Source organism: Telmatherina bonti, assembly GCF_933228915.1.
Source record: "Telmatherina bonti genome assembly, chromosome: 23".
In the NCBI taxonomy this organism is placed as follows: Eukaryota; Metazoa; Chordata; class Actinopteri; order Atheriniformes; family Telmatherinidae; genus Telmatherina; species Telmatherina bonti.
In genome coordinates this window covers 19,795,148-19,819,053 of record NC_136632.1, presented here as the reverse complement: position 1 = coordinate 19,819,053, position 23,906 = coordinate 19,795,148, and the positions used below count along the sequence as shown (strand labels likewise).

The 23,906-nt window shown below is 37.7% G+C and overlaps 1 protein-coding gene across 1 annotated transcript; it reads left to right on the top strand.

Annotated features, from left to right (window-relative positions):
* Positions 1-940: 940 nt before the first annotated feature.
* On the top strand, positions 941-16,645 carry LOC306773278 (cAMP-regulated D2 protein; the record flags this gene model as incomplete). The annotated part of the gene is made up of 8 exons (XM_079263049.1): positions 941-1,426; positions 4,543-4,744; positions 5,147-5,280; positions 5,395-5,522; positions 5,703-5,821; positions 6,312-6,452; positions 6,753-6,925; positions 16,193-16,645. The coding sequence occupies 8 exons, from the start codon at positions 941-943 to the stop codon at positions 16,643-16,645; spliced, it is 1,836 nt and encodes a 611-aa protein (XP_079119175.1).
* Between the last annotated feature and the right edge of the window lie 7,261 nt (positions 16,646-23,906).

Here is a 23,906-nt window from a genome sequence, read left to right as displayed (position 1 = left end):
ACAAAAAATAGTTTTAAAAAACTATTCTGTTTATGTTTTATTTGTAGCCTAACTCTTCCAAACATGGGAAGTTGTCGTGATTATAGCCTTGTTCCTGCTATTAACACCATGTATCAGTGACTTATTATTTTTGCATGTAGACCGTTTATCTTTTTTTCTTATATTATACATACGTGATAGTTGGGGACAATAGACAGACAAATAATAATAATAATAATAATAATAATAATAATAATAATAATAATAATAATAATAATAATAATAATAATAATAATAATAATAACAATGTTTATAAACTTCGAACCAAATCTAATACCTTCTTAAATAAAGACTGATGAATAATCCTTTTCATGAAAAAGCAACAATTTCAGCTGAAAGCAAGAAAGGCGTGATGAGGTGAATCCCATCATAACCTGTCAGACTTGACTGTAGTGGCGCGGTAGACCTGCAGATGGCACTGTAACACCTTTTTACAATTTTTATGTAAATGTGCACTAAAGAACCCCATCAATTACAGGTATCTTTTCAAATTGAATATTAGTGATTAATAGACTTGAATGGTGAAAAAAAAGTGTAAAATAATTCTTTTTCCTCCATGAACGCTGCTGCATGACCTCACCCCAATTACTTTGTATGTGTGGCTTTGATTATCCCATATTAAGCAAAGGACAGACAACTTGTCTTCCATTAGTGGTTCTTGTTCATAGTGTCTTTGTCCAGCTGTTCAGAGTCTACAGAACAGCATTCTGTAGTCAAACAGAGCAGCTTTTGTTTAATGAATCTCAAGCAGCCAAATTGAAGTCATGCACAGCCTGTGAAGAGTTTGAAGCTGCACGATTATGTTTCCTGCAACGCCCTTACCTAAGCCAGTCCATTATTCAAGTCAAATCAGAATCTAAGCAGCAGGGTATTGGAAAGTATAAGAGAACGGTGGCACAGTATGGAGCGCTGGCGGTGTCTGCTGCTTCTGAGCACAATAACTTTAGTGCTTTCCTCTGGAGAGGTGACGGGAAATGATGATGAAATCGACCTTGTCAGCTTTCTGGGAAATATCTACCGTGGATTGCCTGTGAGAGCTGAGCCGTTCATCACCTCCAGAGGTTTTGAGATAAACTCCCTCAAGGAGCTGAGACACCCAGAGGACCTCACTTTCACACAGACAAGAAAGGACAAAGCAGTTCACCAGGGTAAAAATGAACCTTTTAGACCCATGGTGTTTACCAAAAATGGCCTGATCAAGGGGATTACTGTGGATAAGGCCCATATTTTCTATGGAATACCATATGCAGAACCCCCTGTTGGGGCTTACCGCTGGAAGCCCCCCAGACCACTGAGCCCTTGGCAGGGGGTTTATGATGCCTCCTTCCCCCGGGCTGCATGCATGCAGGCCTGTAGTGGACCTATAACAGAGGAGTGTCCTAAGATGGTAAGGAACATGAAAATTTTGTACTTATTTACACTCAAGTGTTTTAGTAAAATCAGCATAAAGTGGTGTATTTTCATGTGAGGGAACATTCAAGATCCAATTGGGAGAGTGTAGATCTCTACAGAACTGTGGCCAGTCTTGTAGAATGACAAAAATAAACGCTATGAAATACTAACGGGGATAATACCAAATCTTCTGTTTATTCTCTTTTGCTCTCACAGCAGCTGAATTTATCCTCCACCACGAAATATCTTAGACTGGGAAATGTTTGTGACTGCTGAAAGAAACAAAAACATGTTTGGCATTTGTTAAAAAATGTCAACCACGGCACATTTAGTGAAATGGCTGCTTGTTACAGTGACTGGTCAGCGTACTGTTGCATTTCATCCCTGTTTTTATCCATCAAGCCATCCATCAAGAAAAGTCAAAAGTAAATGGTTTATTTTCTTGTTTATCGTTTTGATTAAAAAAAAAAAAAAAAGTGAAACCGTTTTACAGATAATTCTTGCCTGATGGGAAAGATAACTGTGCCATCAACATTATTTATTAAAAGTAGGGCATCACTGTGTTTTCTAGAACAAGGGTACATAGATGCACTATAACACTCAACCATCTAACTTCTGAGTTCAAATTGAATGCACCATGAGACTGTCTCTTTTTCTTTTAAGCTTTTAAACTTAAATATCAGTTTGGCCAAGTCATCAATAAGGGCTTTAGGCTAGAGGTGTTTAAATGGATACATAAGACATGGGAAGTAGTTTGTTTTGCGATTTTTTTCTGCAAATAAAAAAAGTCAGACAAGTCAAAATGATCAGCGCCAACAGTGTAAACTAGATTGTAGAAAAGGATGTTTCTATCAATGCTGACTAAAACCAGAACAGTTCAATTGGTGCTATTACAAAATGAACACCATCATATTCAGAACACAAGGAAATGTGAGCAGTTATTAGAGGACCTTTTTCTCCTTAAAGGAAAGTGTATTGGAATAGCAAGACCTGTTTCTCGACAGTGCATAGAGCTGTACAGTATCGTCTTAAATAGCAGTTCAACTCTTACTAAACATGGAGTTTTATTTTGCTTTTTTTGTCACAAATGTGTATTGAGCTTGGTGTTCAGTGTAGAAAAATTGTAAAGCTAATTGCAAATGCCAATTAGATGTGAGCCTTGTGGTCATTTTGCATTAGAAATTTTAGCTTTCAGTTTTAGACACAAACTTAATCTTTCAATTCAAACCAAGAAAAACTATTGAAATGCAAAGCTTTTAAAACTGTAAGAAATGTACAACTATCTTAAAGAACTGCTTTAGTTAACAGGAGTGTACGTTTACTTGCTAGAACTGCCACAGGACTGTGACTTAGCATAAGGTTTAGCTAGTTTTGACTAGCTTGAAAACTTTTCCTTTGTCACGTTTTTTCTCTTGTGTGTGTTGAGAGCAGCTTCCATTAGATTTAGATTTTGTCAAATACATTTAATCACCTAAATTATTTTGAAATGTGTGATTATTTCCGCCAAGAATGGTTTGTTCTTCCTTGGACATAGTTTAATGATGTGCAACTCAGAAAAACAAAAAAATACTTTCGAAAATTAAGAATTAAAATATGACATTGTATTTCTTTAAAGGTAAATTTTCAAAGTAAATTTACTAATGAAATAACTACAATCATCATTAGAAAGTTTTTTGAACATGTAAGTTCCAGTCTGTTCATATTTGATGCGTTATTAAATTACAAGTTTAATAAATGACAAATGACAAAACGCACATTTTTTTTTTACTGGAAGGCAAACATTTAAGAAGGGTCTTTGTCATTAATTAAACTTGTAATTTAATAACACATCAAATATGGACAGACTGGAACCTACATGTTAAAAAAAACAAACTACATAATTATGATTGTAGTTATTTTTTAGTTTTTTGTTTTTTTTTTTAAATATTGAAAATCCTACATACTCCACCTTTAAACAATAGCGCTTAAGTCAATACAACCAGTGTTGTTTTGTGAGTGTGATGAAGATAGGCCCATAAATGAGACTGATGTGGGACTACATAACTGCTAGAACGAACTCATATGAGTGAAATTGTGCTGAGATGAAATCAAAACTAATTAATTTAATGGAGGAATTTAATTCCGAATAGCATTTTCTCATCTTGTGTGTGTGTGTGTGTGTGTGTGTGTGTGTGCGTGTGTGTGTGTGTGTGTGTGTGTGTGTGTGTGTGTGTGTTTGCATCCAGTTTGGCAAATCATTGTACGTTCCTGGTATTTGCTTTTTATCTTTCTGTAATATTTATGTTGCTACTTATAATAATAATAATAATAATAATAATAATAATAATAATAATAATAATAATAATTATTATTATTATTATTATTATTATTACTATTATATTGTTATTCAAAACTATTTAACCCATAAAGACCCAAACCATGAAAAAATGGTAAGATAAATATTAATTGAAGATAAATCTAAAATATTTTTATATGAGGTCTTAATTTGTCACTTTAACAAAATTTAAAATGAAAGAGTGCCACGTTTATTTATTTATTTTTTATTTATTATTTATTACCATATCAAAATTCTTGTAGTATAATCTGCTTTCTGGTGTCTATTAAGGGGAGAAATAAAAAAAAATTAGACAGAAATCAGATAGTCTTCCACAGGATATTGAACAAAGTTTGTACCACAAAGTGATGCCAAATGTCTCAGAAACTGTATGTGCCATATATGTCACGCTGGGTTCGTATGGGTTAAATCCATGTATCCGTAGACCTTTCCCTAGAAATTTAGCTTTTCCACTTTTCTCTACTCTCATAAAACACAAAAGCAGGTGCCAACGACACTACTAACAATAGTAAAACTAAATGAAGTCCACACACAGCCTGACCTTAGAAAGTTCACTGTTGTGAATCATTAAACTCAACAGGAATTGACAAGACACACAAATTGTGTCTTCATTTGATAAATGCTTCAGTTTACATAGTAGACTTTAAAGATTAAAAAATAAATGTTTTCTACCTTTTCTAAAATAAAAATTACGGGCTTTTTATTCTAATAATTATATAAAACCAAACAGACTTTCAGGAAACAAAGTCTGATTGACCTCTTTGTGTCTTAAAAAGGTCAGTGAAGACTGTCTGTACCTTAACATCTTTGTCCCTCGAGATGTGAACTTCAGTTCTCCTCTGCGGACCCCCATGCCTGTCATGGTGTGGGTACACGGTGGGAACTTTATAGCCGGTTCTGCCTCCAAGCCCATGCATGATGGACGCTTCATCAGTAACTTCACCCATACTGTTGTTGTGAATGTGGAATACCGACTTGGTAAGTAAGTTACGTGGTATTTTACTGTAAAACGCAGTGTATTAGCACTAGAAACTGGGCAGCCGCTGCTTTATTTGGCATTACTTTCACATTTGTGTCATGATAAGCTGTGTTTTGCTTGCAAGGTGGAAACCAGGATGAACATTAACACTGGAATTGGCTTAGGGGACGTCAACAAGCAGGAATCCTGTGGAATAAGTGTGTGTGTGTGTGTGTGTGGGTGGGTGTGTGTTTGACAGTAATCCGGATGATTTGTGTGTGCTATTAAATTAAATGGCTTTACTGCAGGACTGAAAACAAGGGCAGTGACATGTGAATGATAATTTGTAACGCAGAGGAAATGAATGTCGTGCCTGAGCTAATTATGTCCTGCTGATCATGTGAACTGATGCATGGTTGAAGGCGCATTTGGATTCCTCGTGTCGGGCAAAGATCCCCACACCTCATCTACAGGGAATTATGGGATACTGGACCAGCAGGCGGCTCTCCTTTGGGTTCAGCAGAACATTGCTGTGTTTGGAGGTGATCCTAGCAAGGCAAGCTCACTATTACCTAACTTATTATCTCTAGATATGCTTGTCATTTGGTGCACTTATCTATTTTTTTAATGCTAGTTGCTCATTTAAAGACTTTCTGACTCCTGTCGGCAGGTGACAATATTTGGAGAGAGTGCTGGCGCTCAGTCTGTGAGTCTTCACCTGATGATCCAGAGCAGTAAACCTCTGTTTAAACAAGCTGTCCTGCAGAGCCTGCCTTTCTCCATCCCACTGAAAACCAGGTGAGGAACCGACAGCTTGGCTCGGCAGGAGTTACAAATAAAACTGCTAGCTGTCAAGATCCTTCATTAATCAGATGGCCGTGTATTTTCATGCTGTGTTCGGCACAGGAGCGTTTTGGTCCTGCTTCCAAATAACATTGAACTGATCAGTAATTTGATTTTTCTGCATCTCTTTCTAAGGCATGATGCCCTAAAGCTGGGAAAAAACTTTGCTAAACAGACCAACTGTTCTGTGAGCAACTTCGTCTGCCTGCTGTCTCTCACTCCACAGGCTGTCCTGGCTGCACAGATGAAAACAAGTAGGGCGCCACAATCCCTGAATTTAGAGCAAACACTCATGGCTGCCCACACACTTACATAAGAAGGAAGGATATAGTATGTTCCTCTGCAAAAAGATTATATTTATCATGAGATACTGGAAGAAAAGAAATTATGAAAGTAGAGCAATGAGTTCCGAAAGGTGAAATTAAAAGGATTTCTCCGCCATACAGCAAAGCATTGTTGTAATAAATCTATGGTTGACAGAGTTATTGATCTGTGTTTCTAATTCTGTGATTCTGTCCTCAGAAGCACTTTTTTCTGGTTGCCTGAGCTCACTCTCTGGTGCTGAAATCAGGGGAAAGGAAGCTAAACACATTTTAGATACGACAGTTGAATCTCACAGTATTTTACTTTTACAGCATTAACTAGGAAAAGTAAAGTGGTTCTTCCTTTTGCTTTTACTCACCTCACCTCCCGTTATTTTAAATCTAGACTGCATTTTCATTGTGGTGTTTCTGTCCATCCCAGGTTCTAAGATTGTGAACCCGTTCAGGTTCCTGGAGGTTTTTGAGACTTGGGGTCCATTTATTGACGGAGAGCTGATCAAAGAGCAGGCTATCACTGCCTTCCAGACGGGACACTGGCAGAAAGAAAAGGCCATTCTGCTGGGTAAGAAACACAGCAAATCAGAAACATAGACAGTGAAAAGGGATGGCATTGTGTTTTCCTTTTCTTTTCACTGTAGATCTGAATTCCTGCTTTCTTTTGGGCTCCCGCAGGTCCTCATTATGAGACAATTTGATGTTAGAATTCCCAGATTACAGAAAAAGCTGAGGGCAGTGTTCGCTGCGTGGAGGGGCTCTCTAAACCCAGAAACAATTACACACACGGAAGACAAATGAATCACAACAAGGCTACAGGCTACATACAAATATTTGTGTTTTTTTTAGACTGTTTCCTCTCATTCAGGTACAACCTCAGAGGAAGGGGTGCTTTTTGTCTACGGGGTCTTCAACAAGCCAGTCTCTGCTGTAGAGTGCACTGTGTATATCACCGCCATCTTTAAACAACACTCTCTGCGGATCCTACACAAATATCTGCCGCTGTACAGAGATGCTGACCGCAGGAACATGCTTGCTCAGGTGAGACAAACTTGGTGCAATGCCCCTCTAAAATGAGCACTGGTGTGCATGACAATCCAAGTATTTGTGGCTATCTATGCAAGTATGTGTGGAAGTTAGAAGTATTCTCCAGGGTCCTGAATAAAGCTACAAAACATGGATCCAGTAATGACCTCTTTGTTCTTGATATCATAAAATGAGCAATTTCCATTTTAAGATGAAGCTTTTTGGAGACTGAAGCAGTCGTGTGAAAAAAATGACACTATTATTTGTTTAGTTTGACAGTCTGGAAGTGTTTATGTGATCATTTGCTGTGTTTGGTTTTCACCATGTGTGGTGCTGAATATGAGCAAATCAAATCAAAGATACTTTACTCATCCAAGAGGGGAAATTCAAGGCTCCAGAAACAACCTGTCCAAGTTTTTTTTTTTTTTTTACAGACAGACAGAACATTGAAAACACAGGTCACAGAACAGATCACTCACTGAGGCCCCGCAGCCGGCTTCATCCGGCGCCGCCTTTAACAGATGAGAACAGAAGTACATTATGGTGGAGGGTGGAGGGCAAAAAACAAGTACCACCAGTCTGTGCCCAGTGGGGAGCAGTCTGGAGAGACAAAAAAAAAAAAAAAAACACCTCATACACCCATAAGCACAAATTCAGACAATAGACAACACACAATATGGGAGGGGGGGTGGGTGGGGTCTCCCAGACAGCCAAGTGAGGTCGCAACCAGCCAAGCAGCGTGTCCATGTGTCTGTGAGTGGAGGGAGGGGCGAGGTCTGGAGAAGGCAGTGAAATATAGGAGTGTGTGTCTGTAACAGTGAGTGTGAGTGTGTGCGTTCAGTGTGTGAGTCTGTGAACTTTCCCCAGTTCATCTCTGCTACCTGATGTAAATGCAGCCCTGAGAGCGGAGTTCTGTTTAGTTCCACAGGCCTGAGAGAGGGAGGGGGGTTGGGAGGGGGGCTGAGCGCCAGACAGCATTTCATTCCAGGAGATTTGATAACCAGGCAGCCCAAGGCCAGTCAGGGAGCCAGATCCAGATAACAGCTTTTGTTTTGGGTCAAGCTAAGCTTCGTTTGGCTCAGCTTTGAGTCCTTAGTGGTCTCAACTAGGCTCTGAAACAGACGAATTGTCGGTCAGTTTCCATCAAAACCGAGCAACAGCTTCTCCACGATGTTTCCCACCAACTGTTGAGCTCCAGAACCGCAACCAGCCTTCCAGTTTGGGCTAGACTGGCATCCAGTCACGGTCCAGCGTCTGTGTGCTAGTTGCTCAGCATAGTCCATCACAGATCTTCCAAAATGTGCAACACATCAGGAAACCGCAAACATCTCAACTTCGGTCTTCTGTCTATACTTCTCTGCCATTTATTTAGATGCAACTTTTGTAAATCATAGCTGTGCTGCCATGTTCTTTTCAGAAAGAGGTGACTTTCTCCTGACTACACTTTCACACAAGCCTTGCAGTCTTTCTCACTGTACTGGCAGGAACTTTGACATACTAACAGACCTGTGAAGTCTTAGATGTAGCTTTGGGGTTTTATGGAATTTGTCAGAGCATTGCATGTTCTTACCCCCGGAAGAACTTGCAGATAAACTTTCTTACTCAGAAAAATTGCCATAGGTTGCTGTCATTCTGAGGTCAACCTGATCATTTTAACATTTAGAAACAGCTTTAAATGTTTTCATTTCTTAGACTGAAGATTATTTGGAAAAAAACCTTATAAACCCTGCCAGGACAGCAGAAATAGCTTGTCATAGATCTCTACTGATGTCTTTTCTCCTTGGCATTGTACACCTCAATGCTCCAGAGTTGTATTCAAGGTGCTCATACTTCCTATGATCAATAGATTAAAGTAACTTGATGAGCAGCATCTGGCTACTACTGGCATTCATGGTTCCAGTGGAAGTAAAAAGGGTGTATTTAGTTTTTCATGGCTTAAATTATTACATGATGCAATATGTAATGTGCTGCTGTTAATCTGAATGTGTATTTACCTCATTTTAAGACATGAGGTTAAGCTTTTCTATGTTTTTATCATGAAACGGCTCAGAGGATGGAAGCAATGAATAGTCAGAATACCTCAGGATCCAGTAAAAGATTTATTAAGTCTGACTGGAGACTGGGTGGCAGGCAGCAGGTTCTGCTGTGAATGTGAGAGAGTCCTCCAAGCGGATATCCACAGTAGATGCGGCTGAAGGGGATAGGAGAGTTAGGTGGGTGGCAAACAGATTCCAGGAGGGATAAAACATCTTCTCACCAGAGATGAGTCAGGGTTGGTCCAGTATCTGAAATCCAAATACGGTCCAAGATCCAAACACCTTAGCTGGGGCAGGTGGGAACTTGAAGCTCAGGAAATAAAGGGGAAGGTTGCAACAGGGAAAAGGTTTTTTTTATTTAACTAGGCTGGAGACAAGCAGAGAATTCTGGCAATCAGCAGTCCTGGGCTTGTTGCTTAAATACAGAGCGCAACAGGCAGAAGGAATCTGCAGTCAGGAGGATGCCTTCAGAGACTGCTGGGAAAAAGTATCCACAGACAAAAACCATGACATTTAAAGGCTAATATACCTTTCATTTGACTGTACAATACAAAGCTAGTGAAGACAAGATGCTTTTGAACCAAAAATAGTAGTTGACAGCAGGATGCATGACATAAAAAATCAATTAACATGATTCATATTCTTCTATTAGATGTGGTGTCATCATTGTTCTCTTTTCATAAAACTGTCAGTCAATTTACATTTGGTCAGTAATGTTAATAATTATAAATTAATTTAATTGCAAATGTTTTTCAAATCTCTGCAGATGTCTTGACTTGAGGTTTGAAAAAGAATCGGTAGATTATGTCAAAATGAAAAATGGGCAGCATTTACATTATAACCTGCATTTGAAGAGTTTTCCTTTCAAACCTCTCAAAGACTGCGAAGTGAACCCTTCGTCACAGTCCGCCAAACCCACCCTCATGCACATATGCATCAATAACCAGTCTTAGAGTGGCTGTCCAATTCAGGCCTTCATGTGTAGATCGATGTCCCACTCAACCTTAGCTTGGTGTGTGACCAGGGCTGATGTGGACTGTGCCTGCGTCTCCAGCTTCTGATGAATATTCTGATGAATAACCACAATCGATTTAGAAAAAAGCTGCTCGAACTAAAGCTCGAACTTAAGAGAAAAGTGTTATTTTGTATTAAAATTTGGAATGACAATGGGAATCCCAGATATTATCTGCTTGTTGTTTCTTCAAGCGTGTGCTGTTCAGTCTTTCTGCCTGCAGTGGGAGCTGCAACTCCAGCATCTCATTACTTGACTGAAAACAGTGTTTTTCCCAGCTGATATCTGCATGGGAGAATTAAGGAGTTTGCCATACTAAAATACAGTCCATTAAAAAGAACCTTTATTTTGTTTGTTTGTTTGTTTTTCACAAACATCTGCAGCCAAGTGAGGAATAAGCTAAGAAAGCACTGAAAAGTAATAAAAAAAAAAGAAGAGCTGCCAGAGAAAGAAGCACCGACTGAGTGAGAGATATAAAACACATTAAGTACCCGTTTAAAAATCTACTTGAGTAAAAATAAAGAAGTACTAAATTTAAAATTTACTTTGAGGGAAGTTACTTCGTTACTCTCAATAACCTGATATAAATAAAGACAAGTCATAAATCCAATCCAACACGGTTTTTAATCAATTTCAAAACAGTTAATCAGTGAGAATTATGCTCACATGAACCCCTCACGTCCAGGCAGTTTCCTTATAGTGGGCGTGGAATGTGACCTAAGGTTAGCAGCAGAGATGGACAATCCGTGACGTTTGGCATGATGCCTGTTTAGACTGATGTTTTGTTTTGTTTTTTGTCAATTTTACTCAGTAACATGGGAGCTTTCTACGGAGTCCCTAAGGGGTCATGAAGATTAAAAAAAATTAACAATGGTTTCTTGTGCGCACAAGAAAGTATTGTTATTTTTTTAATCTTCAATGTCCCCTTAGGGGCTCACTAGCTTTCTAATGCAGTGAAGTAAAATACTTGGATCAAAATGCAGTGAGTAAACAGGAACATTCCCCATTATAAAAACTAAAATGTGAAAAATGTAAAAGAATTACAAATTACTCACAAAAACTACTCAATTACAGTAATGTCATTCATTCATTCATTTTCTGAACCGCTTAATCCAATTCCGGGTCGCGGGGAAGCTGGAGCCTATCCCAGCTGGCTTTGGGCGACAGGCAAGGTACACCCTGGACAGCTCGCCAGTCCATCGCAGATTACAGTAATGTGAGTACATGAAATAAGTTACTTTCCACCTATTCAGGACAATGTAATAAAGTTTCTATACAGCCTCCAAATAGTTATAAAATCATTCAGAACAAAGGTTTTGCTAACTTTGTACCTGTATATCAGTATTTCTTAAAACTTATATTAGTTCCTCTTGATCATGTAGATGTAATGTTTGTGCTGTTCAGGTTTGAAAGGTTAAACTTTGTACCTGAATCCGGGTCATAAAGGTGGTCCTCCCAGTGTTTTTGTTTCGTTATGCAGTGTAAAAGGTGACGATCTAACTAATTATCGTTTGACTTTGCAGTTCCCCTCAGTTAATCAAGGTGTTATAGCATCTTTTATCCCCTGTTTTATTTTTTATTTCTCTTGTCTAGTTTAATTGTCAACCTGGAGCTGTTTTCAGAGCAGCAACATCCATAAAACTATCCATAATACCAAACAACAGACAGAGTTATCAGTGGAGTGGCGAATGTAGTTGTGGTTGTCGGTTTCCATTAAAACCTAAACATCTCACTGCAAGCATGCTTGCTTTATCAACTCCTGAGTTTGTGTGCAGCCAATACGGTTTATGAAAAGAAATCCATGTATTAAAATTACATGTACAGTTAACATTTAAACTAGCCCGTTGATATTTTCAGTGGGTCTCACAGCTGATGGGTTTGTAAACTCTTGTCTGTACAAAATGGAATATTTGAGAAATGTTCAGATATTTGTGCCTCCAATAATAAAATCATCATGATTTTATATATTTTTACGCTGCAGGGTGAATATCATTAGAATACTAAGCTCGCTTATGTAGAGCATGTTAGGCAAAAACTGCATCACAAGCCTCGGTATTACCAAGCAAACTGGAAGATAAATCTAGGGACCATACCTCAGTTTGCACATCATGCATCATAATCACCCTCATGTATAGCAAATACACTTTTATGCCCCCTCCAACCTCTGTCTAATTAGCAGTCATGATCAGCAAATCAGTAATGTTTTTGCTTTTTGTATTTATTTAGACTTAAACATAAATTGTGCAACAACACAGGAACAAAAAATAGTAATTTTATAGTTATTTTACTATAAAACTAGTTTGTGGCTGGATTTATAGTTAAGAAAAGATACAACATTCTGGTAACTGTGGAGCAGAGGCTGATTTGGAGTTCTGTGATCAATTTTGATATCAACACCAGTGGACAACTGGTTTTTGAAGGCTCAATCACACTTTAATTAAATTTTCCAGGATACAGCAACTGTGTTTGCATTATTAAATTCTTATTGTGAGCTATATGGAGGGGATCTGTCTCTGAATATGAAACCGTCCTGCGTGTTGGTTGTTAATCTTCTCTCTTAAACTGCAACAATGAGAGTCGGAATGGAAATGGCTTTGTCATGTTACTGAAAAATACACGACTTCTATCTTAAACCTGCATGTTGAATTCCTACAGAGGCCTGAGCACATCAATTAATAATTATTTTTGTAAACAAATGACATGTCAGCTTCATAGTTGCATTCCTCTTTGGTCTTCTTATTTATTCTGATAGCCAAAGTGTTTGTACCACCAGGTTTTGAGTTCCTAAAACTGGAAAAATAGAAAGGTGGACTTTTGGATGACGACACAGCAGAGGAAGAAAGTTTCCTGCAGATTTACTGTGAAATTTTCAATGTGCTGCACAGTGTGGTGGCCGTAGGGACCCACAGGCAGTCAGTTGGTGGTACTGCTAGACATTTTTAGTATTCAGCCACAGTTTGCTGTGTAGTCGCGACATTGTGCAGTCACAGCCAGAGCTAGAGCCATTATACTTTCCCTTCCTGTAAATGTTTAAATGACATTACTCCAGGAGCAGCAATGGGGAGAGTAAGCTGATGTCGGGAGCTCAGTTTTAATCCCCTGTATGTGCATTTTCCATGCATTGAACAAGCACAATTATCTCTGTAAGCAACCGGAACAATATTATTCCAAATATTCTCTTTCCTACTGAAAACATCACTCATGCACTATATGAACAGTGGAGCTGTAATCTTTAATTTACTATACCATACTTACTGAGTAGCTATAACACACATACTTTAAAAAAAACAAAAAACAAAGTTTCACCGCAGGAATTATTAGTGCTTGTTGGCACAGAGGTTCATATAGAAAGATACAACTTTGGTGCTCAAGTATATTCGAATATTTCTTTTTTGTGTATTTTGTGTCACAGGCTTCTGAGTCTTTATCAGAGTGACTTGTGTTTTTTTTTTTTTTTACTTTTACAAGTCGAACCTCAGCCAAAAGCGCATTTAACTGAAACTAGTTTACTAATGCCTCATAGTCACTGTTAAGTTTGATCACTTTCTCTCTGTAACTAAATGCACTAGGCAAGAATTGTCTAATGTCTTCACTGTGAGTTTATGCTCCATTTATTCCTACTTTCTCCAGTAAAGAGAACTAAACCATGAATTTATGTATTAATCATCAAGAGCCGATAGTTAAATGAAAGACAAAGATATCCCATCTGTGTGAATCACATATCATTGTGCATCAATGAGGACGTTTATAAACAGTGTACAGATTTATGCATGGTTCTATTTTCTCTGTTGAATGGAGGAGAGTTGCAGGCAAATGTTAATCTCACTTGGAGACGATGCTGAATACTTGTGTGATATATGTAATGTGCCTATTCTCACACAGTATAGTGACTCTAACTCAGTGTTTCTCAGGCCCCCCTGCGCTGCCTGTTTTAGACATGATCCTCCTCCAAAGGATCATGTCTAAAATTGCTGTGCTGTTAGTTGCAGCACAGCAATCAGAATCAGAATTTATGCATCACGTTTTGGTCACCTAGATAATCATTCTAGGTTGAGTGATTGTAAATTCACCGCCACCATATATTAGCATAGCCACCAACTCTGTGAGCTAACTTTAGCCACATATATTTTATTACAGCTCATATTATATGTGCTTATTGCAATAACTGTATAGCTATGTGCTGGTTTATGTCAGCGTGTACCTGTAGATTTGTGCTATCCCTTCATACTAAAAGAACATACTTGAAGAGAGAGACGATGCACATGCCAAATTATCTGACACTGACAGAATCATGCCAAAAATAAACACAGACCAAATGGAACTTTCTCGGGGGAAGAGAGGAAAAATGTTTTAAGTGCTCTACTTCCACTTCCACTTCAGTGGAGGACAGGTTCTATGTAACATCACATCCCAACTTGACAGTGTTCAGATACAGTATGTACCTGTTTGTAATTAATACATGAGGTTTTGCATGAGTGTGAAGGATAGAGAAGGGAGAGGTAAGGTGTGTGTTTGTGGATCCATGTGCCTTAACACAGCCTTAACAGTGAGGCTGCTTGTGTTCCGGTGTCAGATGTGCATCTGTGTGGGTGCAGGTTGTGTTCTGCTGGAAAAGACTCACTGGTTTCCAGGTAACAGGCAGGAGAAGGTGGTCTAGACTTAGACTTAGACTTAGACTTAGACAGACTTTATTCATCCACAAGGGAAATTCTGTTGTCACAGTAGCTCAGAACAGCAACAGAGGAAGAAATAGAAACAGCAATAGTAGGTAAGAGAAAAAAAAAAAAAAGTAAATAATAATAATAAAATAGAATAGGTACTATCCATAAAGCAATCTGGAATATGTACACTTTTACAAAGATAAATAAAAATATCAAGCAAAAAAAACAAGCATTACGCTTGTTTTTTTTTTTTCACTTCATTATAGTTGGGAGGTAATAAAAATTTTGCTCCTTTTCTCATCTCTTTGTAAAAGTCATGCTAATTAGTTTCACTCGTTTCCTTTTTCTCAAAAGCAAAACAGAAGACAAAATACACTCCGTTATGAATAGAACCGTCAACGTTCTGCACTTCATAGAGTAGAAAGCAAATGCTTTGCAGTCGTTGCACATATTTACTGTAGAGTTTCAATAGATTATTGTCATAGATTTATGTCAAGCCACATGGGTCCAAATAACATTATCAAAATGTAAAAAAACAAACACTTTGAGTAAGAATGAATTAATAAAAGCAAGTCATTTTTTACACTCAACTTTCAAGATGAGGAAGCAGATGAAGTCAAGTGAGGAAGGAATATGTAATATTTAGAGAATCAATGAAGAAAAGGGCCATCATATAAAACAAGATTGCAGTTTTGTCACTGTGAGCCACTAAAGTTATCTTTAACATGCTAGTTAGCCTTTGTTAGCAACACTACTGATGCTCAACATGGAAGCCTTCATATGGTGACGTACTTGCAGCTTTAGATGCAGTACTAGTTTGTAACATCATTAGTTTTATAGATATTTTGTGTGAACTTTCAAGAACAAACCAAAATGTTGGTTGAATTAAATGGTGAAATGCTGTGGAAATGTCATTACAAGCTATCCAGTGGTTGTTTGGACATTCAAGTACATTTGACAAAATCAGAGGTGTATAAAGTAGTAGTAGAAGTAAAAAATAAAGTAGAAGTCCTGCCATGTTTTCCTGTGCATTTAGAACAGGTGTTTTCACTAACACTTTCATAGCTTATCTACCTGCAGTGGATGCTTAACTGGTTAAATTCACATGGTTTAGTGACTGGTTGGAAAGAACTACCGGACAGGACTTCTACTTTAGACACCTCTGGACAAAATGCCTGCCTCATTTTGGTGCCAGTGGACTGGGAAAGGTTTGAGTTTAAACCAAATTAAGTTTAACTAATTTTGAGCCCATCCTTTAACTGGATGCTGAGATAGCTAATCGCATGTCTTTGATTTGCTTACAAATCATGGGATCACTTATTACATTTGTCATAAACGAACAGTTTGTATCAGTATTACTAACTTGAATCATAAAACACTGCATGATTAACTTGGAAGTGGTGCAAAAGGAAAACGCGAGGCGTCACCAACACTGGAGCACTTGGGGTTGAGCTCTGCAGGGTTTAAGTTTTGTCACATATTCAAGTTTGTTCAAAAGAAAGATGGAAAAGAAAAAAAAAAAAAAAAAAAAAGTTGTGTAATCAGTGCCCTCCCTTTTGACTTCTCTCCCCAGATTGTTACCGACTTTGTCTTCCTGTGTCCGTCCAGGAGGTCAGCACATGCTGGTGTAGCAGCAGGCAGCCAAGTGTGGTTGTATGTGTTTGACCATGTGGCCTCAGACCACCGCATCTGGTCAGGTCTTACTTTCTGCTACCAACATGTGTGCCACGGTGCTGAGCTGCCCTTTCTTTTTGACTCGGCCTCGGTGGCCAACTACACCCTGTCCCTACCAGAAAGGCTGCTGTCTAATCGAATGCTGTGCTACTGGGGTGCATTTGCCCACACGGGGGATCCCTCCTCCAGAGTTCATCAGACAACTTTCTGCCGGGAGCAACGTCTTCCTGTTTGGCCGCGCTACTCTGACACAAGCGGCTGGCTCGGCATGAACCTGACGGTGCGGTCACATGCACAAGTGGGGACCAGGGACCATATATGTGACTTCTGGGATCAGCTGGGCATCTACTAGTGAGGGGCATTAAAATATGCTGTCACATTTAGCAGTGTGAATTATTATGCAGCTATTGAGAAAGAAAAAAAAAAAAAGCCTAGTAGGAATCTTAAACAAGCATAGACTTTTTTAGGAAATTTTTTGTCATCAGTCTTTAATGTGTTTGGCTGGTAGTTTTAACACTTTCTATTGTGTTCCATTTCCTATTTACTACTTTCCAAATGTAAACAGATAAGTTTAAGTAGTTGGTATGAATGTTATCAAGTGACTTCATTTATCAGCTCTGTTTGACCTTTCAAATTTTATTTGGTAAACTTTTCCTGTCTTGTGAATATCATGTGAGAAGAATGTTTCTGCTGATATTTTCTCTGAACTGAATTTCCATGTTTTCTTATACTAAATGTATTATACTGTTCATTTGTAGTTCTGTTTGACCCTTTATCTCATCTCTTTAAAAAAAAAAAAAAAAAAAAAAAAAAAATATATATATATATATATATATATATATATATATATTTTTATATATATATATATATATATATATATATATATATATATATATATATATATATATATATATATATATATATATATATATATATATATATATATATATATATATCACTTCATCAACCAACTTGGAAATGCTTTTTATGGTCAAATTAAAACGATTTAGCATTGTAGAAACCCAAGAAAAGCAAAAAGGGAAGGGTAAAAATTGGCTTCATATTTACCAGGTGGTCAACTGAAAAATAAAGAGAAAAAAGAGAAAGAGAGAGAAGGAGAGATAAGAAGAAAACCCAGTGGTGACGTTGCTCCATACTGAGCAACTCTTTGCTGTGATGTTAAGACATGAGTTCAGTGTTTAAAATATTCACTGCAGTTATAAAGAAAGTTGAGAAAACTGTGCTGTAAAAGTAAAAAAACAAAAAACAAAAAAAAAACAATTATGAGAAAGCAGACAAACAAATTAAAATGTGATTAACTCAATGGCAAATAAATATGGATGCCAATAGTGTCTCTATTGGCTCTTATTTATTACGTTGTTGTTATCCCAAAATCATGACTTCATTATTCTGCGATGTTGAGATAATTAAGCTTTTCACATGACAACTTACATTTATTTGTTCTCCAGAGAAATTTGCCTTTTCATTATACTGAAACTTATTGTTAGCTTTGCTTTCTCAAGATTATGAAGTGATCACAGTGAGCTCGGGAACGAGGATTGTCTCCTAATTTAACTGGTAACAGCGGGAGTTGGTCTTAAACTATAATAGTAAATTGTGTTCGCTTGCAGGCAATAGCTTTCCAGAAGTTTAACGAAGAAAACGATCATATTATTAACATAATGAAACCTTTGTCTTTGTCTTTAACGATACTAAAATAATCTGCAAGGTTTGTCAGTTTCTGTAAAGAACAAACACAAAAGGAGCCTTTCAAAAATGTGTTTAGACAACAATATACATTTTTTGAGTGAGAACATTAATTACATTAATTTCACAACACAAGACTATTAAACATGAGTTAATTATAAAAGCATTTATAATACAGAGGGAAAGTATATCTTTCTCTTCCTGTTCTATTTCCTTTGTTTCTCCTCAACTTTCAATTAAAAAACACATCTTCTATTGATTTGTCACTTAGTTTGCTACAATCTGAAGCTTTTATTCTTGGCAGCTTTTAAATGCAAAGTATTTACTGTAAGTGCATTGGGTTCCAGGGTTAAACAGCACAAAACTCTACAGTCTTCAAAGACCTGTTTATGCTGTTAACCTTCAAGCAACATGCAAAAAGAAGAATCTAACAGCAGTGATGCAACAGTGGAAAATTCTCCCAAAAGTGGAGTTAACCCAGAGCAAGGAGAGGGCAATATTCTTGTTCTAATCAAAATGTAAAGCCTGTCCACATTCACTGTGGTAATTAATGCAGTACTTTTAGCCTTTGAATAGTATCTGCGAGACAGAATTGAAACATTTTAGTCATAGTTCTGGTTTCTAAGGAGGATGAATAAAAATGTTTGTTGGTTATATTTTGTAGCTGGCCTTTCTGTGACACACAGGCTAAAGTGTTTTCCATTAAGTGTATTCCAAGGATAAAAGATACAGTAGCAAGACCTTGCAGTGTTGATGAAAAAGCAGCGCAATCTGTGCTGCCTTTCATTTTTCATCTATAATTTCTACTCATCATGTAAAGGTGATGTGGATGTTGGCTACTTTGGCTTCAGACCGTCGTGCAAGAATTTGATTAATATTTGATCAGTTTTTTTTTTCCTGCTGTCTGCCACTTTCTTCTTTTATTTAAAACAATATAGTGCATCATTTCATATGTGGGAGAATGTTTTTTTCTGACCAAATGTAAATACAGAAACTCATAAACAGGGCTGCTGTTGTGATATCATCTGAAAGCAAAGCAGCAAGACAGACCGTTTTAGTTAGACTTGCAGAACGGCTCAAGGGATGCAAAGGAAGGTCTGTTAAACTGTCAGCCCACCGCTCTGTTTCCACAATGGAATATTTCAACCCACTATAAACGGATTAAAATAAAAATTGGTATTAATATTAATGGCTCGGGATGAATCCTAATTCTTTTGCAGAGCTTAGTTTTTGTGCCATGATGGCATATTTAATCTTGATACCAAACCACAAACACAAAGTTCCATTAGACAACTCACGAGTTGATGAATAAATGCCTTATTGAGAATTGTAGGATCTGATCCATCACGCCTTCTGCATACATGGTGGGGTAGTGGAGGGTCACAATGAATAAGGAGGCGGTGTGCAATGATCAGACCAGCAGCAGCAGTTGTATCAGCAAGCATGAGGCATGGAAGGAAGTGTGCAGCTTAAATACACCACCCAGATGGGATGGGTGTGTGATATATATGATATATAGCATGAACGTTTGAGGTAGGTCACATAGGATGCTCAGGTCGTCTTCCTGCACTAACTCACACACACACTGCTTAATTTACTCTGCAGTGATTTGGATTTTTAACATGCAAGACACATGCATCAAACACTTGAATGTTTGATTAAAAACGCAGTCGTTTTGACACCCATTTAATCATGAGGGCACACGCTCATGCTTGATCATTTTGAAGCACCTCCCACAGTTCCTCTGCTGCTGTCTTTTCAGATGCTGCCATACAAACACCTGACAAGCATCTACTTTATCAGACAACGAATATGATTGACAATTATGATGAGAAGAAGAGCTCTAATTGCATCGCATTTTTCTAAATATGCTTTATAAAGTGCTTCAGGCAAAGGAAAACAACTTTATTCATGAATAAAACAAACAATAAAACATATCATGAAATTATGGGTTATCATTCCAATCGGTACTAAAAATGAAAAAATGAGTAAAATCATGTACAGCCCCAATTTCAAAAGAGTTTAGTTGCTCTGTAGAATAAATAAGGAGAAAGAATCCAATAATTTCTTGATTAAATACAATTTTTTTTTTACATTAAAACATAAAAAATGTTCTGCGGTATGGAAATTCAGCTCTCTCATTTAGTCTGTGCTCTATCAAATTTGATTAAATTATTATTGGGAAACATGCTAGATAGCACCTTTCTTCATAAATCAAACATGTTCTTATGTGTTTGGATGAATTTTCTTTCCATTTATCCAACATTTTGTTTCTTAGGCTCACTAGGAATGAATTATAACACAGTGTTATAACAACCAACCTCACTTTAGCCAATGGTTATAGTATATGGTCAGAGGTGGCCATTGGTGGGATTATGGTTCTAAGGAAAACCACCTGTTATTCATTCATTCATTTTCTTACACCACTTAATCTGATGAAGGGTTGCGGGGGAGCTGGAGCCTATCCCAGCAGCTTTTGGGTGAGAGGCAGGGTACAACGTGGACAGGTCGCCAGTCCATTGCAGGAAAACCACCTTTCCTCATGCATAAATGTCAGTGATTGAAAACCTCTATCTACAAATAAAATTGTAATTTGCTGACATTTCAAACGTTTTTAACAGCACAAACTGAGCTTAAAACACACAAACAATGCAAATAAAACAATATTTTGTTGCAGTAATATAGTCAATAAACATTCACATAGTAGCCTGACACTCAAAAGCTAAGATTTTATTCAAGATTTTTATCTTTACTCCCAGAAGTCCATCAATTTAACATCATAATATACACACTTATTCTTAAAACGTATGTGTGGTTTTGTGTGAATTTGTGAAGGCATTGGGATGTGTTCGTTAAATGACTTGCAAACTGAAACAATAAATTTAATTGACAAAATAGCAGGAACAAAATCTGACACTGAATAGGGAAACATTGGAAACTTTTTAAATTAAATGGTATAAACCTGAATTAATGTCATAGCTCAGCAACTGTTTATGAATTGATTCCATAAAAACCAAATAACAGGAGCACAAAGAAAATCATAAGACTTCCACACATTCAGCACCATAACTGGCAAATACTTTATTCAAATAAACACATTTATTTATATTAATTAATTTATGGTGTTTTTTAGTTGTTTTTTTTTTGTTTGTCTTATGTTTTCCTTCATTGGAACTAAGAGAGCCTTTGTAAGGCTATACGCTCTTAGTAATTATTCAAATATGAACACAAATAAATGATGCTGACATAGAATTTAGGGTGAAATCTGTAAATAAAAAAAACAAGAGCCGACTGGCAAGTTCCTGCTCGTTTCTATGGTCACTTAAGAAATAGTTTGTCTCGTTCTGGACAAAGCAGAAGAAGGAATTGTTCCCCTCTGTCGAGACATCTTGCTTCATTTGGCATCTGTTTAAAATATGCCACATGCACACACACGCACACACACACCCTCCCAGTTTTAGTGATTGTTTACTTTCAAGCATCGATTGGTAGAGCGCTGACACGTAGGGTGTGTCGAGGGCACCTCATTATCTTGGAAGACATTTACTTTGCTGTCATCCAGTATCAAAGCTCAACTAAGCTGTCTGAGATGACCGCACAGCTAATCAATTGTGGTTCATCCCAGCTCTGCACCCACGGCTGGACTCATAAGGCTCCCCAACTGCTCCCCCTCCTGCCTCCAAACCCTGCTGCTCATTATGGTGACAACTGATAAAAAGAAAGATGGAGCAAGAATGAAAGGGAAAAGGGGCTCAGCCATCTCTGTTGCCTGAATCATTTAGGAAAGGTTATAGAAACTATGTGTACCTATCACTTCAGGGCTGGAAAGGATGACTGCTAGCTTTGTGTCAATGCATTCCAGGAAGATCTAATTAGAGACAATGTGGCTGCAATTAAAAATCAGATGACAGCACTCTGCGCCCAGAAAGCTACTCAAACTAGTCGGATACTACTGTGGAGAGGGCTGCTGTTAACTGTTAACGACATCTGTTGAAAAAAAAAAAAAAAAAATTAAACTCTTTCAACTGCAAGGAAATGCCAAGAAAAAAAATCTAATTTTCTGTGAAGGATAGGAAAACACGTGTCTAACACGCCTACTAGACCTTAAAGAATCAGATGCCACCACCTCAGCTGACGGTATGACGCAAAGGACCAGCTGCTCTACCTCCAAATGCCCCCAGGATGTTCTAACTCCTCACATCCATCCTCAATACTGACCCCAATGACATTTTAAACAAAAGTTGTCATTTGGATGGTGACATCTCATTCTTTTAGTCATGTTGTTACTGAAGGTGAATTAACATAAAAACCAAATCAAAAGTGTTTTTCTGTGGCTCAGTGCCATCTTCACCACGATGGACCAGTGCAACCCTGCAGCCAGAGGAGGGTTAAGAAACACGCAATGACATTGTTTGCTCTCTAATAGCGCTCTGTTTTTGCCGGCTGCTCTTTTCCCCAGATGCTCTTGGCAAACTAAACAAACGTTCAGATTTGTCTCCGATGTTGAAAGCTTGGGGAGAGATGTAAGAGACTAGATTAAATTAGGATCGTTATTTATTAATAAGTGTAAATTTAGAAGAAAAATAGCCAACAGGAAGGCCTTTGGAAGAACTATTGCATCGCAACTCCTGTTCTACTTTTTGTCATTGAATGCACCCATTACTAGTAAATATTTTTGAGGACAAAAACCTGCTTGAAGATGCGCTGTTGTACGCTTTGAACAAGGTCGATTTTTACTCTCATCCTGTTGAACGGTGGACTTTTAAGTTTGTGATAAAATAATGTGGACAATTGCCATTGGTAAATATATGTTATGGAGATGATGGGTAGATAATAAAGCCTGAAAAAAGAAAGAAAAAAAGGAGAACATGCACTTACACACCCACACACCTCCCTCAAGGTCAAAACTTTGAATAGAATTTTTTTGCAATAATTGCAACTGCAAATCTCGTGGAGTGTGTCTGTCTGAAACAATTTTCAGACATGGATTTCACAGTGGGGGCTTTTCTCACTTCCAGCTAAGGGTGAGGTGTCAGGGAGCATCTTGAGTGTAATGGAAAGACACACTGTGGAAATCACTCTTTTGTTTGCAGTAAGTTTCTCACAGGGGTGAGAACTGTTTCCATATTGATACTAAATACATTCAGGTCAATGATGTTGATGCATGCATTTAAAGCTCATGGGTAGTTCGGCAGATGGGAGAAGCAATTCTTGTGATAATATTCACTCAGAAATTGCGAAGGAAGACTGTCTGCTGTTCGTTTTTCTCTTTTTGTCAGTTTGAAATGTTCCCCTGAGGAAGACTGTGGTCCAGCTGCACAGATGAGCGGACACTTCTTAGATGTTTGTACATCTTCGTTGTTGACTTTGCTTTGACAAATATTTTAATTTTACAAATTCCACACTTTCAGTCTCAGTATCATTGAATTGTAGCCAGATGCTCCTTTTTTTGACTGTATATTAATTGGCAACAATGGCAATTTTAGTGTTCATAAAGGTACGTTTACCACTATTACACAAATGTTTTCAGCTGATCATGAGCGGTGATTAATATAAAAACATCAGCACAGCTACTTGCTAATAAGCTAGATTAAGTATCCTCATCGCGTGGTTGCATTGCAGTTGAGGACATTTAACATCTCTGTTAATTAGTACTATTTTTCACCAATAAACGTTGTAGCTTGCATAAACCACCATGCAATTTCTGACATGACAGCCATGATTTCAGTAATGTTGATGTATTATCTGGAATTAACTTTGGACAGAGCATTAATATTAACTAATTTATGTGGATTTATGAGCCCTGATGAAGCAGTGGAAATGCAGCACTTTTTTTTACACATCTTTTTAGTGTTGTCATGCCACTGGAGCCATACTTTAGCTAAAGCCATTACTTTAGGAAACTC